Source organism: Solenopsis invicta, chromosome 3, assembly GCF_016802725.1.
Source record: "Solenopsis invicta isolate M01_SB chromosome 3, UNIL_Sinv_3.0, whole genome shotgun sequence".
In the NCBI taxonomy this organism is placed as follows: domain Eukaryota; kingdom Metazoa; phylum Arthropoda; class Insecta; order Hymenoptera; family Formicidae; genus Solenopsis; species Solenopsis invicta.
In genome coordinates this window covers 26,367,631-26,387,199 of record NC_052666.1, presented here as the reverse complement: position 1 = coordinate 26,387,199, position 19,569 = coordinate 26,367,631, and the positions used below count along the sequence as shown (strand labels likewise).

At 36.6% G+C, this 19,569-nt stretch overlaps 4 protein-coding genes across 8 annotated transcripts; 2 read left to right on the top strand and 2 right to left on the bottom strand.

The window, feature by feature from the left end:
- The first annotated feature begins 73 nt into the window (after positions 1 to 73).
- On the top strand, positions 74 to 3,879 carry LOC105207903 (vacuolar protein sorting-associated protein 33B). Of its 4 annotated transcripts, none has more exons than XM_011177590.3 (7): positions 74 to 299; positions 954 to 1,211; positions 1,300 to 1,523; positions 1,702 to 2,208; positions 2,287 to 2,517; positions 2,631 to 2,956; positions 3,033 to 3,296. In XM_011177590.3, exons 2-7 carry the CDS (start codon positions 1,054 to 1,056, stop codon positions 3,294 to 3,296), a joined length of 1,710 nt encoding a protein of 569 aa, XP_011175892.1. In that variant the 5' UTR covers positions 74 to 299; positions 954 to 1,053. The 4 variants fall into 4 exon arrangements, with proteins under 4 accessions (XP_011175892.1, XP_011175891.1, XP_039303591.1 ...); XM_011177589.3 differs by having other exon boundaries at positions 212 to 390; XM_039447657.1 differs by lacking the exon at positions 74 to 299 and having other exon boundaries at positions 1,054 to 1,211; positions 3,033 to 3,879.
- On the bottom strand, positions 3,360 to 12,939 carry LOC105207902 (eukaryotic translation initiation factor 3 subunit C). The gene is made up of 16 exons (XM_011177588.3): positions 12,828 to 12,939; positions 8,485 to 8,620; positions 8,011 to 8,116; positions 7,779 to 7,911; positions 7,330 to 7,614; positions 7,151 to 7,248; positions 6,944 to 7,071; positions 6,433 to 6,843; positions 5,861 to 6,070; positions 5,633 to 5,786; positions 5,341 to 5,556; positions 4,990 to 5,269; positions 4,692 to 4,885; positions 4,415 to 4,618; positions 4,206 to 4,344; positions 3,360 to 3,773 (listed from the first exon to the last, which is right to left on the bottom strand). The coding sequence occupies exons 3-16, from the start codon at positions 8,101 to 8,103 to the stop codon at positions 3,634 to 3,636; spliced, it is 2,685 nt and encodes an 894-aa protein (XP_011175890.1). The 5' UTR covers positions 8,104 to 8,116; positions 8,485 to 8,620; positions 12,828 to 12,939; the 3' UTR covers positions 3,360 to 3,633.
- LOC105207906 (DNA replication ATP-dependent helicase/nuclease DNA2) lies at positions 8,890 to 13,659 on the top strand. The gene is made up of 2 exons (XM_011177595.3): positions 8,890 to 9,379; positions 9,666 to 13,659. The coding sequence occupies exons 1-2, from the start codon at positions 9,350 to 9,352 to the stop codon at positions 13,371 to 13,373; spliced, it is 3,738 nt and encodes a 1,245-aa protein (XP_011175897.1). The 5' UTR covers positions 8,890 to 9,349; the 3' UTR covers positions 13,374 to 13,659.
- Positions 13,660 to 13,917: 258 nt separating this feature from the next.
- LOC105207907 lies at positions 13,918 to 17,219 on the bottom strand. Of its 2 annotated transcripts, none has more exons than XM_039447658.1 (5): positions 16,745 to 17,219; positions 15,493 to 15,873; positions 15,055 to 15,333; positions 14,365 to 14,858; positions 13,918 to 14,285 (listed from the first exon to the last, which is right to left on the bottom strand). In XM_039447658.1, exons 1-5 carry the CDS (start codon positions 17,024 to 17,026, stop codon positions 14,135 to 14,137), a joined length of 1,587 nt encoding a protein of 528 aa, XP_039303592.1. In that variant the 5' UTR covers positions 17,027 to 17,219; the 3' UTR covers positions 13,918 to 14,134. The 2 variants fall into 2 exon arrangements, with proteins under 2 accessions (XP_039303592.1, XP_011175898.1); XM_011177596.3 differs by having other exon boundaries at positions 16,832 to 17,217.
- Between the last annotated feature and the right edge of the window lie 2,350 nt (positions 17,220 to 19,569).

The following is a 19,569-nucleotide window of genomic DNA, read 5'->3' as shown; positions in this document are numbered from 1 at the left end:
GTGTGCAACGACTGCAACGCCGTACGCCGTACGCCGTACTCCTGCGTACTCCGTACGCCTCTCGTCCACTCTCGTCTTGTCGCGGCGAATGATGAGAAGAGTCGCCGTCGTGGCGGCGGGCGCCGGAATCGCTCCTCCGATTCTCCTCGTGCGATAAGTGGTCACGCACAGTCACGCACACGCGTGCGTGCATGCGTGCGTGCGTGCTTATCTGTTCGATCTGTTTCTACGTGGTGCGATTCGCACCGCTCACGCTGGCGCCGCTGGCTGCGACTGCTGCGAGTATTCTTCGTGTTCACGTATGTTGCTTGACTCGCAATTTGACAGTTTATCACACCGGTGACGTTGCGCCCATAATTTGCAGGCCTTCTTCATGATAACGCGACCGCGGTAATTTGCTTAATTGCGTTTTAGCTATCTCTCCTGATTCTCTTATTGCGGAGTCTTTTTCGTCGCTCCCTGCAATTGCATGGGACGTCGACAAAATGCACGTTACGTTTGCTAAATCTTAAATAGGAATAATCTGAATTCTTATACGATTAATTGCAAATTAAAATGAAAAGCTTTCATTGGAGTGTTGTTCACTATTGCTTTCGCAACTCTCACTCTCTTTCGTTGAATGTAAACAATAGCTTCCAAACAAATGCCTACTATAAGTGCAACATGGGTCTTGTATGCAAATGCAACTAAATTGCATTTTACAGGCCTAATTTGTATAAAAGTTCGTTTTTTCCTTGATTAAAAGAAAATAAAGTGCCTACAAAAATAATCAAGACTGATATTAATTAAATTACATTTTTTACTTGTTTATTTATATAAGATTTATATTATATAGATCCATTATTTTCTTCTGATAAGAGAAAAAAGCAATTTTTTTTATCCTATATATGATATATTTAGTGAAATTTTCATATAGATGTAAAATATCTGAATTCTAAATATCTTATTTTTAGATATGAAAACATTTATGAGGGAAAGTAATGAGGTAAAGCTTTAGAGATCACTTCTCTTAAAGCATTGTATTATATGCATATTTATTAAGAATAAAATAAAATGGATGTTACCTTGGATGATAAACTGTCTGCACTGCAGCAAATCAGTCAGCAGAAGCTTATAAAAATCCTGGATACCATCCCAGGATCAAAGGATCTAATAATAGAACAGAAACTGATGAAAATACTGGATAGCTTTGTAGGAGTGACCATATTGAAGTAATAAGTAAATTCTGATAATTTAACATACACACTTATATATTACTCTTATTATCACAATCTGTAATAATTGTGTCATTTTGTTTAGGCGATATGGAGTGAACAAGATTTATAAAATGGAGGAAGGACTGAAATTGTCCAATAGTCAACGTATATTTTTAGTATCTAACAATCTTATCACGTGCAAGAGAGTCCTGGATCAGGTACAGTCCGAAATATCCATCACCAACAAACCTCATGTCGAAGTGTGCCATCATTTGTTGGTCATGCCATTTGTGCCACCTGTGCTATACAATCTAGTTGAAGAGGAAGGTCAGTGAATACAACATTAACTTTAATCTCAGTTCAACTTATTCTTTTTTTAATTGTTATAATAAAAAACAGATAAAGAGTAAGTTGAACCAAAATTAAAGTTAATCTACATTAGTAAAAATGGATGCATTATTTTATTTATTTTACTTATTTTTATAACATTCTATTATTTTCTCAGGCTTGTCTGAGCTGATTACATTGCGGACGTTTTCCGCAGAATTTATAAGATTAGACGGAAATGTTTTATCCCTGGAAACTCCAATGTTTATCGATCTCTACTATCACAAAGATACCAGTCCTCTGCGAGCGTTAGCGCGCAACCTGTGGTCGTTGCAACTGATTTTTGGGTCGCCAAGACTCTCGCTCTTTCTCGGTAAGCACAGCCAGCAGATGAGCAAGCTGATGGAATCCATGGAACAGGGTCTGGGCTCATCCAGTCTAGAAAACGAAATCGGTGCCTTGATCATGATGGACAGGAGTTTTGATCTGGCCACGACTCTCTTAACGCCCGTGACTTATGCGGGCCTCTTGAATGAGGTTGTGGAGGTGAACGTCGGTATGGCGACATTGGGAAAATCACAGACCAGATTAGATCCGAATAAAGATCAGATCTATGGAGAAGTGAGAGATACGCCCTGCAGCGACGCCTTCCCGATTTTACACAGGAAAGCCAAGTCACTTAAATGTATTAATTTTTTTATGTATCAATAATTATATTACATTTCTCGTGCTTCGTCGATATTTAAATGCTAACTGATATCAGCCGAACAGGAAGCAATACAGACGATGCAGCTGGCCGAGATGGAAAGATACGTGTCGACAAGATTGCAAAGGACCAGAGACATGACTCGGCAATTGGCATTTCATATATCTGCGTGCCAGACTATCGCGGATACGTTAGGCTCCGAATTTCAAGTCTTGCAGACAATTGAAAAACTAATGCTCGACTGCAGGGACCGAAAAGAATGTTTGAGTTATATCGAGAGAAATATAGGTGCATTTTCTAATGCTAGAATTAATTAAATTATAATTATATTTAATATTGAAAATTAATTGGAACCAATATATGATTAGATACCATTAAAACGTGAAATACTTTTTTTGCAGACGAACACGCGTTGCGTTGCTTGCGTCTCCTATGCCTGTTGTCCATCACTACCGATGGTATTACGCAAAGCGAGCTACAAAATATTCAAAAACTGCATCTCCATTGCCATGGTTATCAGCATATTCCACTGTTCTACAAGCTGCGCACAGTTGGCTTGCTAAAGTATAGAAACGAATACATTTTACATAAATTGCCGAATTGGAGCAGCGAATGGAATAGTAATGCGCAAAAATTGAAGCTGTTACCCAGTCATTCCAAGCGGTCCGATCAGAATGGTCGTACCTGTGCCAGCTATGTATTCAACAACGCTTATATACCTGCGATAGTTCGTATATATTTCATTCTTCCCTCCATATCAAGTGATGTATGAAATTAATGCAATATTGTTAAACGTATTATAGGCACAGATACTAAACATTGTATCGAATCAAGAGAAAGACCCTCGCAGTTTTGAAGATCTGGCAAATTTAACAGGTTGTGTTGTAAACGGTCAGCGAGGCGCGTTGTCGCCAAAAATGGTTGTGGTCTGCGTGATAGGAGGCATCACCTATGCAGAAATAGCGGCCTGTCGACTCGTAGAGAAATCCACGGGAATACGCCTCGTTCTTACATCCGACACTATTCTAATGGGTAGCAAACTCATCCAGAGGATACAAAAGATATGAAAATTCTCTCGACAGCCATTGGAAATATAAAAATGTTGTTATCTTTTCATACAATAAATAGACAAAAGATTATACATATTTATTTTATATAAATCATATATAATACCTTTTGTGAGAAAAAATGCAAATAATTTTGCGGTGTCTCAATGGGATACAATTGTTTTTGTCATTTTTAATAACGCCATCGGTATTATTTATATATTGGTGCTTGAACATTACAATAATGTTTGACACATGAAAGTTTGGGTATTTTCCAGATTACGCGATACTGTCAGTGTCGCGTAGCTGGAAAGCATCATATATCTCGCACCGTTTTAATATTGATGTTTTCATGTAATTAATAATTTCTATTCTCTTCTCGATTACGATCACGATCGCGATCACGATCACGCCTCTGCCGGCCCCAGTCTTGCCCTTGGCGATTGTAATTCTGACGATCGCGGAAGTTGCCTTGGTTTCCTCTTGAGAAGAAGTTACCTGCAAAAATGTATTATAAATTAGAATTTGTGTAATTTTTATGCTACATAATGAATGTAAGAAAGATGTGTGAAAATGTACATTAAAATAAATTGATATATATATATTTTGTGAAAAAGTTGTGGTTGAATAAATTTCCAAAACCCAACGTTCTCTTGACATATCATTACTGCAAAGTATTCTAAATTTTATCTTTTATAAATGTATTTAAAAGTATTTTGGTAAAAAAAGTTATTTGATAAAAAAAGTTAAATTTATAAAACATTCAGATAACTATGTATATAATCGAATATCTTAATTCTCGTTGTCACTCTCTCTTCTCTTTAATTTTTATAAAAAATTAAGCTATTGTTGAAATTGACAATTTTAATAATATTCAAATCAATGATTTTAATGATACATCAAAATAAAGCGTCATTTGTTCGTATATACCTTGCTTCATTTCGAAGATACGCTCGTTCGAATCTACAAAGTTGTTGACTTTATCCGTCAATTGCAATGCCAACGATTGAAGGCGGCTCGGTTCGCTTCGATGCATAACTACGGTTCCAGTTGGATCGTCCAAAGATGCCTAAATTTAAAGAAAAAGAAACATATGAGTTACGTAAATCATTATAGGACATAAAGATATCTTTATATACCATAAGCTCCTCGTTGATGATCATTTTACTGATAATTGAATGAACTATGGGCCGCTTCAGCTGGAACATGTCAGCAAGTTTCGGCATCGAGATCGAGTCATACACATGCGAGTACGTGAATAAATATGTCCTCAGTGCCTCTTCCTTAATCAAACGTGTTAACATCGCTCGCACTTTGTCCGCTTGATGGAAGAGATCCCACACCTATTTTGATAAAAATAATCACTATCTCATGTTCATAATTTGAAAAAAAATTACCAATGTTAATCGTTAATACCTTTGCGTTCATCTTTTCATTAATAATATAATTGTTACAAGCAGACCAATTTCCGTTACGCATCGCTTTGGCGGCAGCAACAACGTGCTCCCTCATAGACTCCGGAGGTCCAACCAACGATTGACGCTCGCTGGATCTTAATTGTTGGTAAAATGTTTTTGAGATCATTCTTCGTCTTGCATCGAATTCGTGCGCTAGAAATAAATAATTGTAGTAAATTTTGTAATTGTTTATGCAATCGTAAAAATACACTTAATATATTTTATATAAAAAATATCAAAAAAATTAGAAAATGTACCAGCCATGTACGGAATTTCGATGAGCATTGCTGAAACGAGATATACACATTCCAAAAGTTCTAGATTAATGTGCATATGGAAAGGCATTTGCCTTTGCTTCTCGATTTTCTCCTGCTCTTTGCTACGTTCATGTTGTCGTTGCGGAAGCAGACCCTGCGCCAAAAGTTCCTTTACTTTGCCCGTCACCATCAGGTCGACCAAGCAATTGTGAGCATCTTTAATATTCGCATGACGGAATGCACATAATCCTAAATGGGCTATTGTACGGTTATATAAAATCTAAAAAGAGCAATAAAATTATTTTTAACATATTTTTTTATTAAAAATAAAGAGAAATAAGTCTTTTAAACCTGGGTAGCTGGATCAGAATGTTGAATGGTTTCCTGGAGATGCGACATCAGAATCAAGTCGCGAGCTTGGAACCAATTATCGTGAAGAGCATGATGATAAATGTGCGAAAGAATCGCGCGAGTTCTCAACCGATCAGTGTTATCATGAGCATAAACGTATTTGCAGAGCTTTTCCATGACTTGCACAGATGTGATTACATCTGATCCCAGTTCACCCTAGTGTATGTTCAATAATTTTGATAATTTAATAAAACAGAATTTTAAGCGCATATAAATATTTCACAAAATTTACCTCCTTCTGTTTCAGAACGTTTGAATCAAATTTGTAATATAAATGCTCGATTTTACGAAGGTACACGCGGCAGAGCTCAGACACAGTTCCCTGCCTCTCCAAATATTCTTGCACCTTATCTATTATGGCAGCAACTTGCTTCTCATCTTTCAATCTGTAACAAGTGCATATTTTATGATATAAAAAAATAATAATAGTCATAAATACATTTTTCTCAAAGAATATTACCGTTCCACATATTCATTGCTGTGTGGATCGCATTCCTTCAATAACTTTGTAAATTCCTCGTCAAGACGTTCTACCAGCGTTAATACGCAACCGTGTATTTTATACGGAGCCGTTTCATATTCTTCCACTTCTTCCGTTATTGTCTCTGCTATCACCATATCTAAATTGCTCAGCAACATGTCCAGCATCTCGGTAATACGCTCCAATATTCTGTAACATAATATTTAATTATTATTTATTTCAAAACAAATCTTAAGATTTAGAAATTTATATGTGTATACACATATAAATACATATATTGCTTATTTGCACAATATAATTTAAAAAATGTCACTTTTGAGTTGTCTGCTAAAAAAAAATTCTCATAAAAATTCAACATACTGAATAAATAGCTAATGATGCTTTATTTAACAATTAGTAGGTCAAATTGTTACACCAAAATCATATTTAAAAATATCACAAAATTTTAAGGATTCAAAATATTTCAACTAAAGTTTTTTTTTTTAGTTTTTCTTTTTTAGTTTTGTATGTCATCAGTAAATGAGCTATCCATTTAAAGGAAAAATACATACTTGGACCAATATTCCGGTTTCATAGCATCAGAAACCTTTGGATTATAGTCAAATATGGAAGACACAATAGAAAACTTTATCTTCACGGTTACAGCTGGGCCGAGATTGTGCGCGTCGGCTATCATTTGCAACTCATGCAAGAGCTCTATCTGCTCGCGTCTGTCCGTGCGCTTTTTACCGCGAGCGGCGATTATCTCGGAAAGTTTCTTTAATACCGCACTGATGTTAATCTCTGCATCTTTGGCGAACATTTTCGGTTTCTCCGAAGGAATAGCCACACCGCCCTTGACGGTCTCCCACTCCCCTTCACCATCATCCTCGTCGCGTTTCTTCTTTCGTTCTTTTTCCTTCCGTTCTTTACGCTGTTCCTTCCTCTTTGCTTTATCCTCGTCCTCCTCCTGAGCTAAAGCTCTAAAAAAACAATTATGGTTTAATATAATATATTGTTAAACTCATTTCTTTCAAGTAGAATTTACTTTATCAGATTTTTATGTAAATTGAAAAAACATACTTCTTGATGAAACGCTCACGAATGTTTTGGTATTGGCCTTCATCGTCGCTACTTGTGCTCTCACTGTCCGAATCACTGCCCCAGTCAGATTCACTTTCACTACCCTCTTCACCGTCAGTTATGGTTTTCTGCAATGGAAAAAAATAGGTTTATAAAAATTGTTTCATACAATTTTTAATGCTGGTAAGTCTCAATGTTATAAAAAACCTTAAACTTGGAAACATCTGGTTCACTTGCTTCCGATCCCGCCTTCTTGAAAGCTACAGCACTGTCCTCCTCTTCTTCAGATTCTATAACTTCCTCAGCTAAAACAGAATTTACTTCTTTTTCTTGCGAAAAGATTTAAACTTAAACAAGCATTTATAATAAACATTTCTCTACTAAACCTTTTTCTTCCTCCTCGTCGTCGTCCTGATCGGGATTCTCTCTAAACTTGCCAATGTCCTCTTCAAAGTCCTTGTTATATTTTCGGAGCTTTTGACGCAATGTCGAGAGCGACTTGGAATTATTCTTGGACATGTTCTTGCGCCCGTCTCGATCTTCCCACACTTCATTAATGAAATCCTCCATTTCTACCAAACATCTAACGTAGAATCGTGGAGTTTGTCCAAGCTCCTCCTTCGTAATTACAGGCAAAGCTTTTTGATAAGCTCGCATCAAATCCTCAAAACCTAATATCATGGAAACAAATTCTTGTTACTAGATATAAACAATTATATAACAGATTTATAATGGAACATAAATTAACTAATGATGATGACTCATATTTAATCCTACCTAATCCAATGTTCAATAACATAAAACACAGAAAATTTATAAAACTGGTATTACTTACTGGTCAACATGCTGCTCATATCTTTAATCTTCTTGTAATTCCTAATAAGCTTTATAAGATTTGCAATTTCCTCATATCTTTTCTCCTTGGTTGAGCGTACAATACGCTTTGTCTCTTCCTCGTCATCGCTAAACTGCAAAGAGATATTTCGCGTTATTTTAATGATATAACGACATGGTAGGAGAAACTTGCTGAAACAAAAATTTGTTAAAAATGCTTGTGCTGAACTTACAGTAAAAGCGGTCGCAGGCGCCCTTGGCACCTGCTCTTCCTCAGAGGCGCTATCAGATTCAGAATCTGAGCCAGTCGCGAAGAAACGACTCATGGTTGCAAATACTCTGTAACAATCAAAATATAATAAACAATATACATACACTCTTTAATTACATCTTAAAACACTGCATCCTCAAGCTTAACTGTACACAACTTAACTAATGATTATACACACGTATAAAACTCCGAGCATGTAATACGCAAGAAATGAGCTTAACAAAGTATATTTAACAAATAACAGATGTAACGTGGCAGACGTGATCTAATGATTCTAGAGCCGCAAAGTCCGCATGTCTAATGTATCTCTTACTGAACAAATAAAGCGATTTTTTCTTAATAAAAAGCAACTGGTTCGACGTCCATAAAAAAACGTGCGCAGAATCAATTCGAATGAAACGCAAAATGCGGCTAGCAAACAAAAGTTCAAGATTACCGATTCTCGTCCTCGTGAAAGTGGACACGTTACGAGGTTATGCAGCCAACATGTAGCAGGCGGCGACAACGAGTGGCAGGTTCACATGACGTCTGTGACGTCTCCGACAGATGTCCCTACAGTCTCTCCTTAAGACCTTGCACACAATAGAGGAAGATCATTTGGACATTAGGAATAAGAATTAAATGAATAATATTAAACGTAACGCACAATAAATGTATATTTTATGTATATACGCACAATCCTGTGCAACGTCTTAGCACGAACATGCACCACGTCCATTTTATGAGAGACGATTTATCGACAGCAAAATGTATGTTAGCACGGACATGAACCACATCTATTTTACTATTTTAACGGCACGATCGCAAATTGGACGTGACTTGTAGTTCACATTTCGGACGAAAGTGGACGTGATTAGTGTGCGAGCACGTGCGAGCAGTTTGGAGCAATTTTAACAAGCAGTTTTGAGCATTGAGGAAAAAGACCGCTTTAGTTGTTGAGTTGTTTTCAGGTTTTTTTCTGACTGAAAATGTACTATGGAATTCTCTGTATGACATGCAATCGATCTCCTAATTTTAGAGATTCTACTAGGGGGTCTCACGGAAAAGATCGGGATGGTCATACTCAGGTTTCTCTTTGATTGTAATCTTATCATTTATTTACAAAACGCGCTGCCAAGACGGTGATGCCCATGCGGAACGTCGTTTGCGCGGGAACGATAATTCTGTGTCATAGAGCTCTTGCAAGATTTAAGATCGATCATGCCTATCACAAGTACAAAGTTACAAGTTGATGGCATTTAGACTAATACGCAGAGAAGATATAAATAAAAATCACTTGTAGTACATTACATATAATAAACATGAAGAAACGTCAGTTATCACAGAAGAAGGTAAAGAAAACGTATATCATTTATAGGTTATTTGTACATCTGCACGTTGTATTGATTTTTACTATTATTTTTTTTCCTATCTTTCTTTTTCTTATATAAAATAATAATGCTGAACTTCAACATGTCTTTTGATTTTGAGAATTCTAAAATAATTTCAGAAAGAATATTTAGTATAATTACAACAGAAAAGATAACAATATAGTAAAAGTGTATTCACATAAAAAGTAGCTTAACAAAATTAATTTGCGCTTCAAGCTTCTCCTATATCTTCTCTGTTTGCTCGTAGATTTCTGTCAATGATGTCGGTAAATCTCAGACAAAAATATCGTCGTTCTTTACAAAAATTCCAAAAGTTGCAGTAGGCGACAATAAGATTGTATCAGATACAAGCTCTTTATTTCGAACTTCAATTGAAAGAAAAAGGAAGGAAAGAGACGATGTGCTCGAAGAGGAATCCCACGTGAGTATTAAGAAGAGATGTAATGCAAGTGAAGAGTCATTGAAGGAACGTTGTGTTGCAAAGACTGAATATTTTGAATCGGACAAGGATCCAGTATTATCTGTATTTGATCATTTAGAGAAGTCGCATAGTAATTTTAAAGAGAATAAAATGACGCGTAAAGACGCAGTATTCCAGAAAGTAAAAAAGGAAGAAAACACGTTGATAAGCGAGCAGAATGTTTTGCAGGATGCTGCCAGTATTAGAAATACAAATGTTTCTGATGATACTCACAGTAATGGTCGTGTTCTTAAAGAAACGCAAGACATAAATACTGTTGCTTTAAAGTCATCTGTTGTTGAATCGTCTAGGCATGAAAAAGCTGAGTTACATGATTCGAAGAAGATTGAATTATCTGAACAGTTCTCAATGATGATAAACGGAGATGAGCTCGACGATTTCTTTGAACAGGAGTGGCAGCCGCAGATTGATTTTACCATTCTGCAGAGATGTAAAATAATCGACGTGAAGCATGAATCGAGAGTTACTGTGTTGACGGTGCAGCACTTGGAGTCTGAAAGCATCGACACTGTCACATGTACAGAATCTTGGAAAGACGCACGAGTGAAGATTGATGATGTTGTCACGATACAAGCGACGAAAGATACGCGACGATGGATTATAGACAATAATAACGGTCTCCTCGTTACACAGCCCGATATGCTAATATCGGGTACGACAATAATGGGCGGTTTATTTTGCAACAGGCGAGCCGTGTTGAGCGAGAAGTTCCGGAAGATAGAGTCGCTGCCGAATTTGGACGGCGATTATTCTTTAATGACCATCGGATCTCTGGTCCATCAATGGCTGCAAAGGGCGTTGCAAGAGAACATCAGCGCGCTGTCCGATGTAATCATACTATTGGACAAGATGCTACGGTCGAAGGACACATTGAACTATCTCTATGCGTCGGAATTATCGTTCGCGGATTGTAGAAAACGCATGATGGAGTACGCCCCAAGGATTTTCGAGTTTATTCAACATTACATCAAAGGTAATAAGCAACAGCATATAAGCAAGCTAAAGGATAACTTTCAGGGGAGTATCAGTAACATCCAGGACATCGAGGAGAACGTTTACATACCAAAGCTAGGTATAAAGGGGAGAATAGATGTAACGGCAGAAGTGACCATCAATTCGAGGAAAAGGATTATGCCTCTAGAGGTGAAAACTGGAAGGGCCTCCTATTCGCATGAGCACAAGGGCCAAGTTATTCTCTATCTCATGATGATGAGCTTCATGGATCAAGATATTGACACCGGACTTCTGTTGTATCTAAAGGAAAATGCGATGCAAGAAATTAAGAGCAGGCATCATGAGAAGAGGGACTTGATATTACTGCGAAACACCTTGGCGTATTATTTTGCTAAGAAACCCGAGGATTCGCGGAACATGAACTCGGAGTCGGATCTGAAGGCGCTGGAATTGCCCGAGCCGATAAATCATCACAGCGCGTGCGGCAAGTGTCCCTATCAGGCTTTATGCTGCGCGTATTTGGTAAGAGATTCGAATGTAAATTTATCACCGTCGCATCCGCTAACGGCGCTAATGAAAGAATTGAAGGATGACTTTGAGACCAATCATTTGGATTACATTATGAAATGGATTGCGTTATTGCAACTGGAAGACAGCTATGAAAACAAAAGCAACAGCTTAAGCAGCATTTGGACGATGAGTCCCGAGAAGAGGGAGGCGAGAGGGACGTGTATCTGTAACTTGAAGACTATAGGTAAGGTGGTGAAGCGAAATGATAGATATGAGCATAGATTTGCACGCGTCGACATTAAGGGGGAAACTAACGAGAACGGCGCACTTGGCGATGCGTTCGACGAGGATGATTTTATTTTTGTTAGCACGGATGCACGAATTAATATAGCCGCCGGGCATATAATACACGTTTCGCATGACGTTGTCGCGGTCCTATTGGACAAAGATATTGCACGACTATACGCACATTCTACGTTCCACATCGACAAGTATCCCTCTACGGGATTGTCTACGTTCAATTACGCGAACGTGGCTGGTCTGTTGAGCAATGACGAGACGAGCGTTAGGCTTCGACACATCGTCATCGACAGAAGACCGGCCACGTTCGTGGAGAAGTTGCCACGTTCAGTGGTGTCTGCTAGCACCGAACTAATAGGCGATCTAAATGAAAATCAACAGAGAGCCGTGCTGAAAGCAGTGGCCGCCAACGATTATGTCTTGTTAAAAGGCATGCCGGGCACGGGGAAAACGAAAACATTGGTGGCTTTAATTGAGTTGTTGCAGAAGCTGGGCTTCAGCGTGTTGATCACCGCGCACACGCACAGCGCGGTAGACAACATCCTCCTCAAGCTGCTGGAAAGAAACCTCGACTTCCTGCGCCTGGGTTCGGCAAAGCAGATCCATCCGCTGTTGACGTGCAAGAGCGAGGAATACGCGATCGCGAGTTGCGATTCGCCGGAAGACCTGGAGGCGCTTTACAATAGCAAACATATCGTCGGTGTAACCTGTTATGGTGCGTATCACGCGCTTCTCAGGAGACGCAGATTCGACGTGTGCGTAGTCGATGAGAGCGCGCAGATCGTGCAGCCGACGGTGCTACGGCCGTTGTACAGCGCGCGCAAGTTTGTCCTCGTCGGTGACCCGGATCAGCTGCCGCCCATTATTAAGAACAAAATCGCCGCAAAACTCGGCGCGGATGAGTCTCTGTTTATCAGGCTAGACAACGATGATAACACTATCAATCTGTACAAGCAGTACAGAATGAACGGGAGAATCATGCAGCTGGCGAACGATGTAACGTATCGCGGCAAGCTGATGCCAGGCAGCAAACAGGTTGAGAACGCAACCCTGACCGGCGTAAACATAGAGCAAGTTCTCTCGTCCTGCGAGAGGTGGATAAGAAATGCTCTTTCCAGGCACTTGGACGACTCTGTGATGGTACTTGATACCGGGAGTACTTACAATCTGAACGTGGAGTCTGGCAACAGGGGCGTTACGTCGGATCAAATGTACTCTAATATCTGGGAAGCCGCCATTACCTTGCGTCTCGTTCAGGTGCTCACGGAGGCAGGCGTCTGCGCTAGAAATATAGGAATTATCGCACCTTATAACAACCATAAAAATTTATTGAGGAAGATTATAGATAAAGAAGTAGAAGTGAATACCGTAGATCAATATCAGGGACGTGATAAGGATGTTATACTATACTCGTGTACGAAGAGTGTCGAGGATAACACAAAGAAGGAATTTGAGATATTGGACGATCAGCGACGCTTGACAGTAGCTATCACTCGTGCGAGGCACAAGCTGATCATAATCGCTGATAAGGTCACATTACTGAGATACAAGCCATTTAAAAATCTGTTTGACGTCATCGATGAGAAGAATATGATAAATCTGCGCGACGGCGAGGACGACTTCAGTTGGAAGAGTCTTATTCGTAGAATTGACAATCACAATAAAGAATCGAAGGAGCAATCGAGTAACAATTTAACATTAGAAAAATAGACTTAAACTGTTTGTTTTCTGTTCCTGAATTCCCTCAATTAGTGTGCACTTAAAATGAAATAGATATAAGTTTTGAAAGTTAGCAAAAACAAAAAGAAACATTCCAGTGCAGTCTAGTGCAAGAATAGAAAACAAGCCTATTTAGTTACGTTTAGTGTCAATATTTTATAAAATTACAATTGTTCCAAATTGTACAATTTACGAAAACCTCGCAATATACACGATATATCGAGATATAAGTATGTACGAGATTTTGTAAAAAAATATATTTATTTTCATTTTTTTATATATGCATGTTTTTTTCCTTTGTATAAATAATCAGAAACCTCGGTACATATTAAAATAAAATTTACGAAGTTATTTTGTGAAAATCAGGTAAAAGATAGCTTAAAATACAATCGCAAATTTTAAAAATTTTTGAAAAAAAATGTTTCAGAATATAATCTTTTCAAGGATAAATTAACTAAACAAAAATATTCGTGGTATTTATAAAATAATAAAAATAATATAATTATAAGGAAATACTGAAAAAAAGAAAAATAAATAGACGATTACAAACTGGCACTTGTGCTTAAGTACATGTCAAGCATAAGTCCCTGTATTTCACATAAGTCACATAATCACATTTCATGCGTACGTCTTTCGTACACCAACATAAGTACAGAAACTCCGGTGATAATATTTTTGATGCTATATACATATGTACAAGATAAAGTGGTAATGAGCAGTTATTTGAGCGCGCGCGTTATCCTTTCGCGACTCTAATTGTTAGATTCGTTGTAAGACGCTCTACCAGCCAATTCTAGTAAATAACGATCAGGATGGTCCAGCCAATCGCTCGCGCTCAACTTGACGACCCTCTGTTTCTCTGCCTCTTTCACCTGCCACTTCTTGATCTCCAATTGCTTCTCTCTGCAAACGCAACAGCATTTCTCGTTATCGCGCGTTACATTAACAAGCAAATTTTATTTCCCAGTTCGCAAGACATTACCTCAGTTTTGTATCGCCACAACCCCAGACTTCCAAGTTGGCGATATCATAAGGCGCGCCGGCGATAGACACCGAGTGGAATGATTCGTCGATACTGATAAGCGGCGAACGCGGATCACTACCGAGTCGCAAACCGTGCGGGTAGCCTCTGATATTTGTGTTCAGGTATAATATTTTCGGACCTTTCTCCATAACTCTATAGGACGGAATCAGTTGAATGCCTATCGAGTCTTCGTCGCCCCAATAGAGATGACTTTCATGCCATTCGACGGCCGAGCATACACAAAACGTCGGACATTCCTCATCTTTCTTTACGCTAGTGGCTCTTATAATTAGCAGAGTAGGACCTCTGTAACCTAATACATGATGAAGGAAGCGATTAGCCCCGGTCCCATGCTCTCCGCTATTGTACAATAACGTCCAATGCCTTGGACAAATACTGCCTGTTGTTCTCGCTATCAAAGCGTGAGTTGTGTCCTTCGGCGAATCGTTGGTCTACACATACATACCGCGCATACATAGATATGTAAATCCAGTTTTATACATAGATATGTAAATCCAGTTTTATAATATAAATCCAGTTATACAATACTAGGTTTTTCGGCAATAATAATTAATCTTTTTATACAAAATATTCTTTACAGGCAAGACATAGTATCAATTATTTCTGTGGCATTCTATGTCAACGTACCTGGAGGTAGCATTGTGGTAGCGTACACGATAACAGCCAGACGTAACTTATTGGCAATGAATTCTCTTCAGGAAATTCTCGATCTGACTTTTCCAATACGGGAGTAAGTACTTCCACGAGAGGTTGCGGTTGCTCTTTCGATAGAAGTGCTTTACCATTGCGATAAGCAGTCGTTAACACGTGTACTACGTATCGCTGTAGACCGTACACTAGGCGTGGGCAGTGCTGCCCGATCCAATTGCTCACGTAGCTCGTGGACAAGTTAGTCTTGCCGTGAAACTATAAAATATTTCAAAACCTATTAACTGCATATTTGTAATTGAATTATTCATTCAGAAAACAAATTCAGATTCAGAACTTACGTACTAATGAATAGTTACATTGTATAACAATTAAATTGCCATTATATATTTATATCGTATGAATAAATTTACTAACACATGAAATAACAACTGCGTTTATTATCTGCTGCGAGTGAAGACACAAACTGGTACTATTATTTTCCATTGCCAACTGGTAGCAACACATCAACAACGCTCGTAGTGTTTCGGGAGTAACATTGCCACCGTTCTTCATGTCAGAATACATTTTTACATAATTCTCCAATATAGCTTGGTCATTCATTACTGACAAAAACTTCTCGGCTTGCTGCTTAAAAGCTGTTGTACTTATGTATGCAGTTGTGGCATGGGCATTGTAGTGTAAGTAAGCAAATAGCTTCTCACTCAGTTCTGGATGAGTAGGAAATAAGTACATTTCGAATACAGACTTGGTAATGCCGTTAACATGTTTCTCTTGATAGGCTAGATGCGACAGTATCTGCAAAATATATATTTATGTGTCTACTAAAAATACCAAGTTTAGTACTAAAAATACCAAGTTTATACTAATATAAATTAATTTTGATTTAGCTTATTTTCTATCTTTTTCTAATTGTTAGAAAGTAAGAAAAACTTAAAATTAATGCAAGTTAACCTAATTAGTTAACTAATTAGTGCAAATAAGTCCAAGTACAGAACTTATTCCAAGTGACAAATTGGACAAAAAAATAAATTGCTCCTTATGTTTGTAAGAAAAACAATTATTAAGTAAATCAGAATATGTTCTAAGTTTGATCCTATAAATAAAACTAGGCAGGTAGTGCTAGCTTTTGATAACCACCAGTCATAAGATGTATAGCTACTAATCTATATGTAACAAAGTGATATAATAAAATATCTCTAATTGTGGAAAGTTTTAGGATTTTAAAATAAAACTGGGAAAGCAACCACTTGATTCTCTAACTCTACAATTCTATACTACAAACACAATATTTTCTTACAATTTGAATAACTTGTTATATTTTGTTTTTATCAAGCATCTTTATTGAAAAATAAGTTATCTACTTGACCTCTACATATTCTAATGACAGTCTCAGATTTAATGTGTTAATCAAGGTTAATCTAATTGGTAGGAAGAAAAGGATGATTCACAAAATATCAAGAAATTATAATAAAAATATTCAAAGTTAATTGAGAGAGAAATGCGAAAAAATTTCTGTGAGTAGCAGTACAAACAAAATAAGTATATCAATGTGAGAAAAATAATTATAAAAAACCACGAAATAAGGATTGTTTTTGCCGTTTCTCTCAACAACTGTAGAAACAGCTGTAGAAGATGTTTGGCAGTAGAGTTGTATTTTCCACTGTACTTTCTTCGAATAATTCTGCAGAGCATCGAGCGTACGATTCGCTATCAAAATTTGAGAATAGTTTGAAACAGCCCGAGCGGCTGTCACCTTGGCGAGGCTCTCGATCGGGAAGAATTGCGTGTGAGAGTTATGATGGTCCGGCTCGCTCTTGGAAACGACGGCAGTGGCGGTGGCGGTGCCGTGGTTCCCATTACCGTTCCCGTTACCGGCGCCTGTCGCGGTTGTCGATTCTGTCTTCCTGTGCGACGTGTTCCCGACGCGTGCCACGTGGTTGCCCATCATGCGTTTTGCACCGCGTGAAGGGAAAGACTATACCGTGACCAGTACCGGCAGCATAACACACGCGATAACAAACGGACAGCACTAAACGGCACCATATGCATGCAACACGGATGACCCTCCTGGTTAAGCCGATGAGGCTGGTGAGAGCGGTGACTGCTGTGAGACTGTGAGTGCTGGTAAGGAAACCGCATCGACGTAATGTTACTAGAAAACCTTTTCTCTTCCCCCCCCCCGCGCCCAGAAATCGACTAGTGAGTTTAGTGACCAGCGTTGCTTGTCATTTTTCTTGATTTTTCTCACGCATGCGTATTGAAGAAAGCTTCGGTAAAGAGTTTTCAGGTGTTATTAAAGGGCACATAATATATTTCGAAATAACGAGAGAATTTTAGAAGATTAATAAAAAGTATCGAATAAGATATATGTATGTGAGCATGCATACATACGAATATATATGTAATTATGCAAAGTAATAAGAAATATTTATAAATCAGTGATACTTATTATTATAAAACTTATTTTTAATTGAGTCATTTTTAGAAGCACAAGCAAAATCTTATCTACTTTGACCCTGGTAAAATTTTTTTTTTCAAAATTTTTCCTACAATTTTTCAGCATTTTTTCAGAATGTTTATGTAATTTTATAATTTCCTCAAATTTTTTACGATTTTTTATACGAATTGGAATACTTAGAAAGTTTATTTTTGTAGAATTTTTCATATATTATGAAATATCTTAATGCCAAAATTTTTTATTGTATAATTTCCGAAAAAAATTATAAAATATAAAAAAGTTAAAAGTATTTTTTAGAAATTATGGTATGAGAAATCTAAGAATATTTCAGAATTCACATGTATGAAAAATTTTGGGAGTCGATTATGTATACATAAATTAAGTAAAATTTACAAAAATGAGCAAATTCACTGACTTGTGTGTGTGTGTGTGTGTGTAATTTTCACCAAGTTATAAAATACAATCGGCCCCATGAGCATTTTTGGAAGAGTTCTAATTCGTATAAAATTATGAATAAATTTTCACGTGTATACGCACGTACGCACGCACGCACGCACGCACGCACACACGCACGCACGCACGCACGCACGCACGCACGCACGCACGCACGCACGCACGCACGCACACACACACACACACACACACACACCAATATGTACGTAGATAATAATTATTAATATTATATATTTACTATACGTCGTAAATATATAGTTTTAGAATAAACATTAATTAAACATAAATTCTTGATTTATTATAATAAGAACATTCTTCCGCATTTTTTGTTAACTTTTACATATGATAAATTATAGTTACAACAAATATAACATTATCATTCAATAAGGTATTATAACGAATCTTTTCTTTGTAATCGCAAATAGTCTTATTTCAAATCTGGTATAAACATATCAAAAATTTAAATCGTAATATATCAACTAATTTTTATAAAATAGTTTATGTAATTAGTCTGATACAATCCAAGGAGAACAGAAAAGTCAAAATGCATTAATTTGACGTCATATTGATAAAAGAAATAACGTAAATTTGACCAAATTATTTTAACTTTCCTATTTTCCGTAAGTTATATATTTAAGTCATTAATATAATTAAATTAACACTATATTGCGTATAAATATATTATTATTACTTATATCTATACCAGATAATTAAAAAAGAGAACGTTCCTTATAACTAACTGTAAAAAAAATAAAAAATTGAAAAATATCTAATTGTTTATGTCTTTTTTTTGGTGAAATAAATAAGTACATGTACACACATACACACACACGCGTGTGTGCGCGAAATAAGTATATATTGAATATATTGTATAGGATGTTTTGTAATTGATGCGACTAGAAAGATTATTCTACATAAAAATATAAATCGAAAACATAAAATAAAATTTTTTTATATCATCATTTCTAACATAATCGAATTTGAAAATTGGCATATTTTAACATAAAATATAAAATATTTTGTAAAGTATTTAATTTTTTAAATTGTTTTTTAATACTTTTTACGCATAGTATAAGATGAATCAATTGAACGAAAATAGTTTAAAAAAAATTATACAATATCATTGATTACATCATTTGTTTCATTATTATTGTACATAAAAGTATTACATAAAAGTTAATTTATTAAGATGATTATTGAAATATTAGTAGATTTAAGAAATATCTTATATTTCATGTCAAAATATGTTAATTTTTAAATTTGATTTCGGAAATGACGTATCATATGAAAACATTTTATTACACGTATCATATGAAAACATTTTATTACACGTTTTCAATTTATTTTTTCACGTAGAATCAATCTATTCCCGACTATGTACTGTCAGTTACGAAACACTTAGGATATATAAACTAAGAGTTTAGAATTTATTCTTAAAATTACGATAATTGTGGGATAACATTTTTTGAAGAATTTTATATAATTTTCTTTAATGTATTAATATCTATTAAAATATCACATTAAAATATTGAAAAAATTTAGTTAAAATTATAATTTTATTAAAAATTTTGGTAAAATTT

Excerpts from the sequence above, each read along its gene's own strand:
- LOC105207903 (XM_039447657.1), top strand. The coding sequence starts at position 1,054 with ATGGATGTTACCTTGGATGATAAACTGTCTGCACTGCAGCAAATCAGT. Across the intron at positions 1,524-1,701 it reads CAATCTAGTTGAAGAGGAAG|GCTTGTCTGAGCTGATTACA; the intron begins GTCAGTGAATAC and ends TTATTTTCTCAG. Across the intron at positions 2,518-2,630 it reads TTATATCGAGAGAAATATAG|ACGAACACGCGTTGCGTTGC; the intron begins GTGCATTTTCTA and ends CTTTTTTTGCAG.
- LOC105207902 (XM_011177588.3), bottom strand. The coding sequence starts at position 8,103 with ATGAGTCGTTTCTTCGCGACTGGCTCAGATTCTGAATCTGATAGCGCC. Across the intron at positions 7,615-7,778 it reads TATGAGCAGCATGTTGACCA|GTTTTGAGGATTTGATGCGA; the intron begins GTAAGTAATACC and ends CCATGATATTAG. Across the intron at positions 3,774-4,205 it reads TATCTTCGAAATGAAGCAAG|GTAACTTCTTCTCAAGAGGA; the intron begins GTATATACGAAC and ends ACATTTTTGCAG.
- LOC105207906 (XM_011177595.3), top strand. The coding sequence starts at position 9,350 with ATGAAGAAACGTCAGTTATCACAGAAGAAG. Across the intron at positions 9,380-9,665 it reads GTCAGTTATCACAGAAGAAG|ATTTCTGTCAATGATGTCGG; the intron begins GTAAAGAAAACG and ends GTTTGCTCGTAG.
- LOC105207907 (XM_039447658.1), bottom strand. The coding sequence starts at position 17,026 with ATGATGGGCAACCACGTGGCACGCGTCGGGAACACGTCGCACAGGAAG. Across the intron at positions 14,859-15,054 it reads TACCACAATGCTACCTCCAG|ACCAACGATTCGCCGAAGGA; the intron begins GTACGTTGACAT and ends ATGTATGTGTAG. Across the intron at positions 14,286-14,364 it reads TGTGGCGATACAAAACTGAG|AGAGAAGCAATTGGAGATCA; the intron begins GTAATGTCTTGC and ends TTGCGTTTGCAG.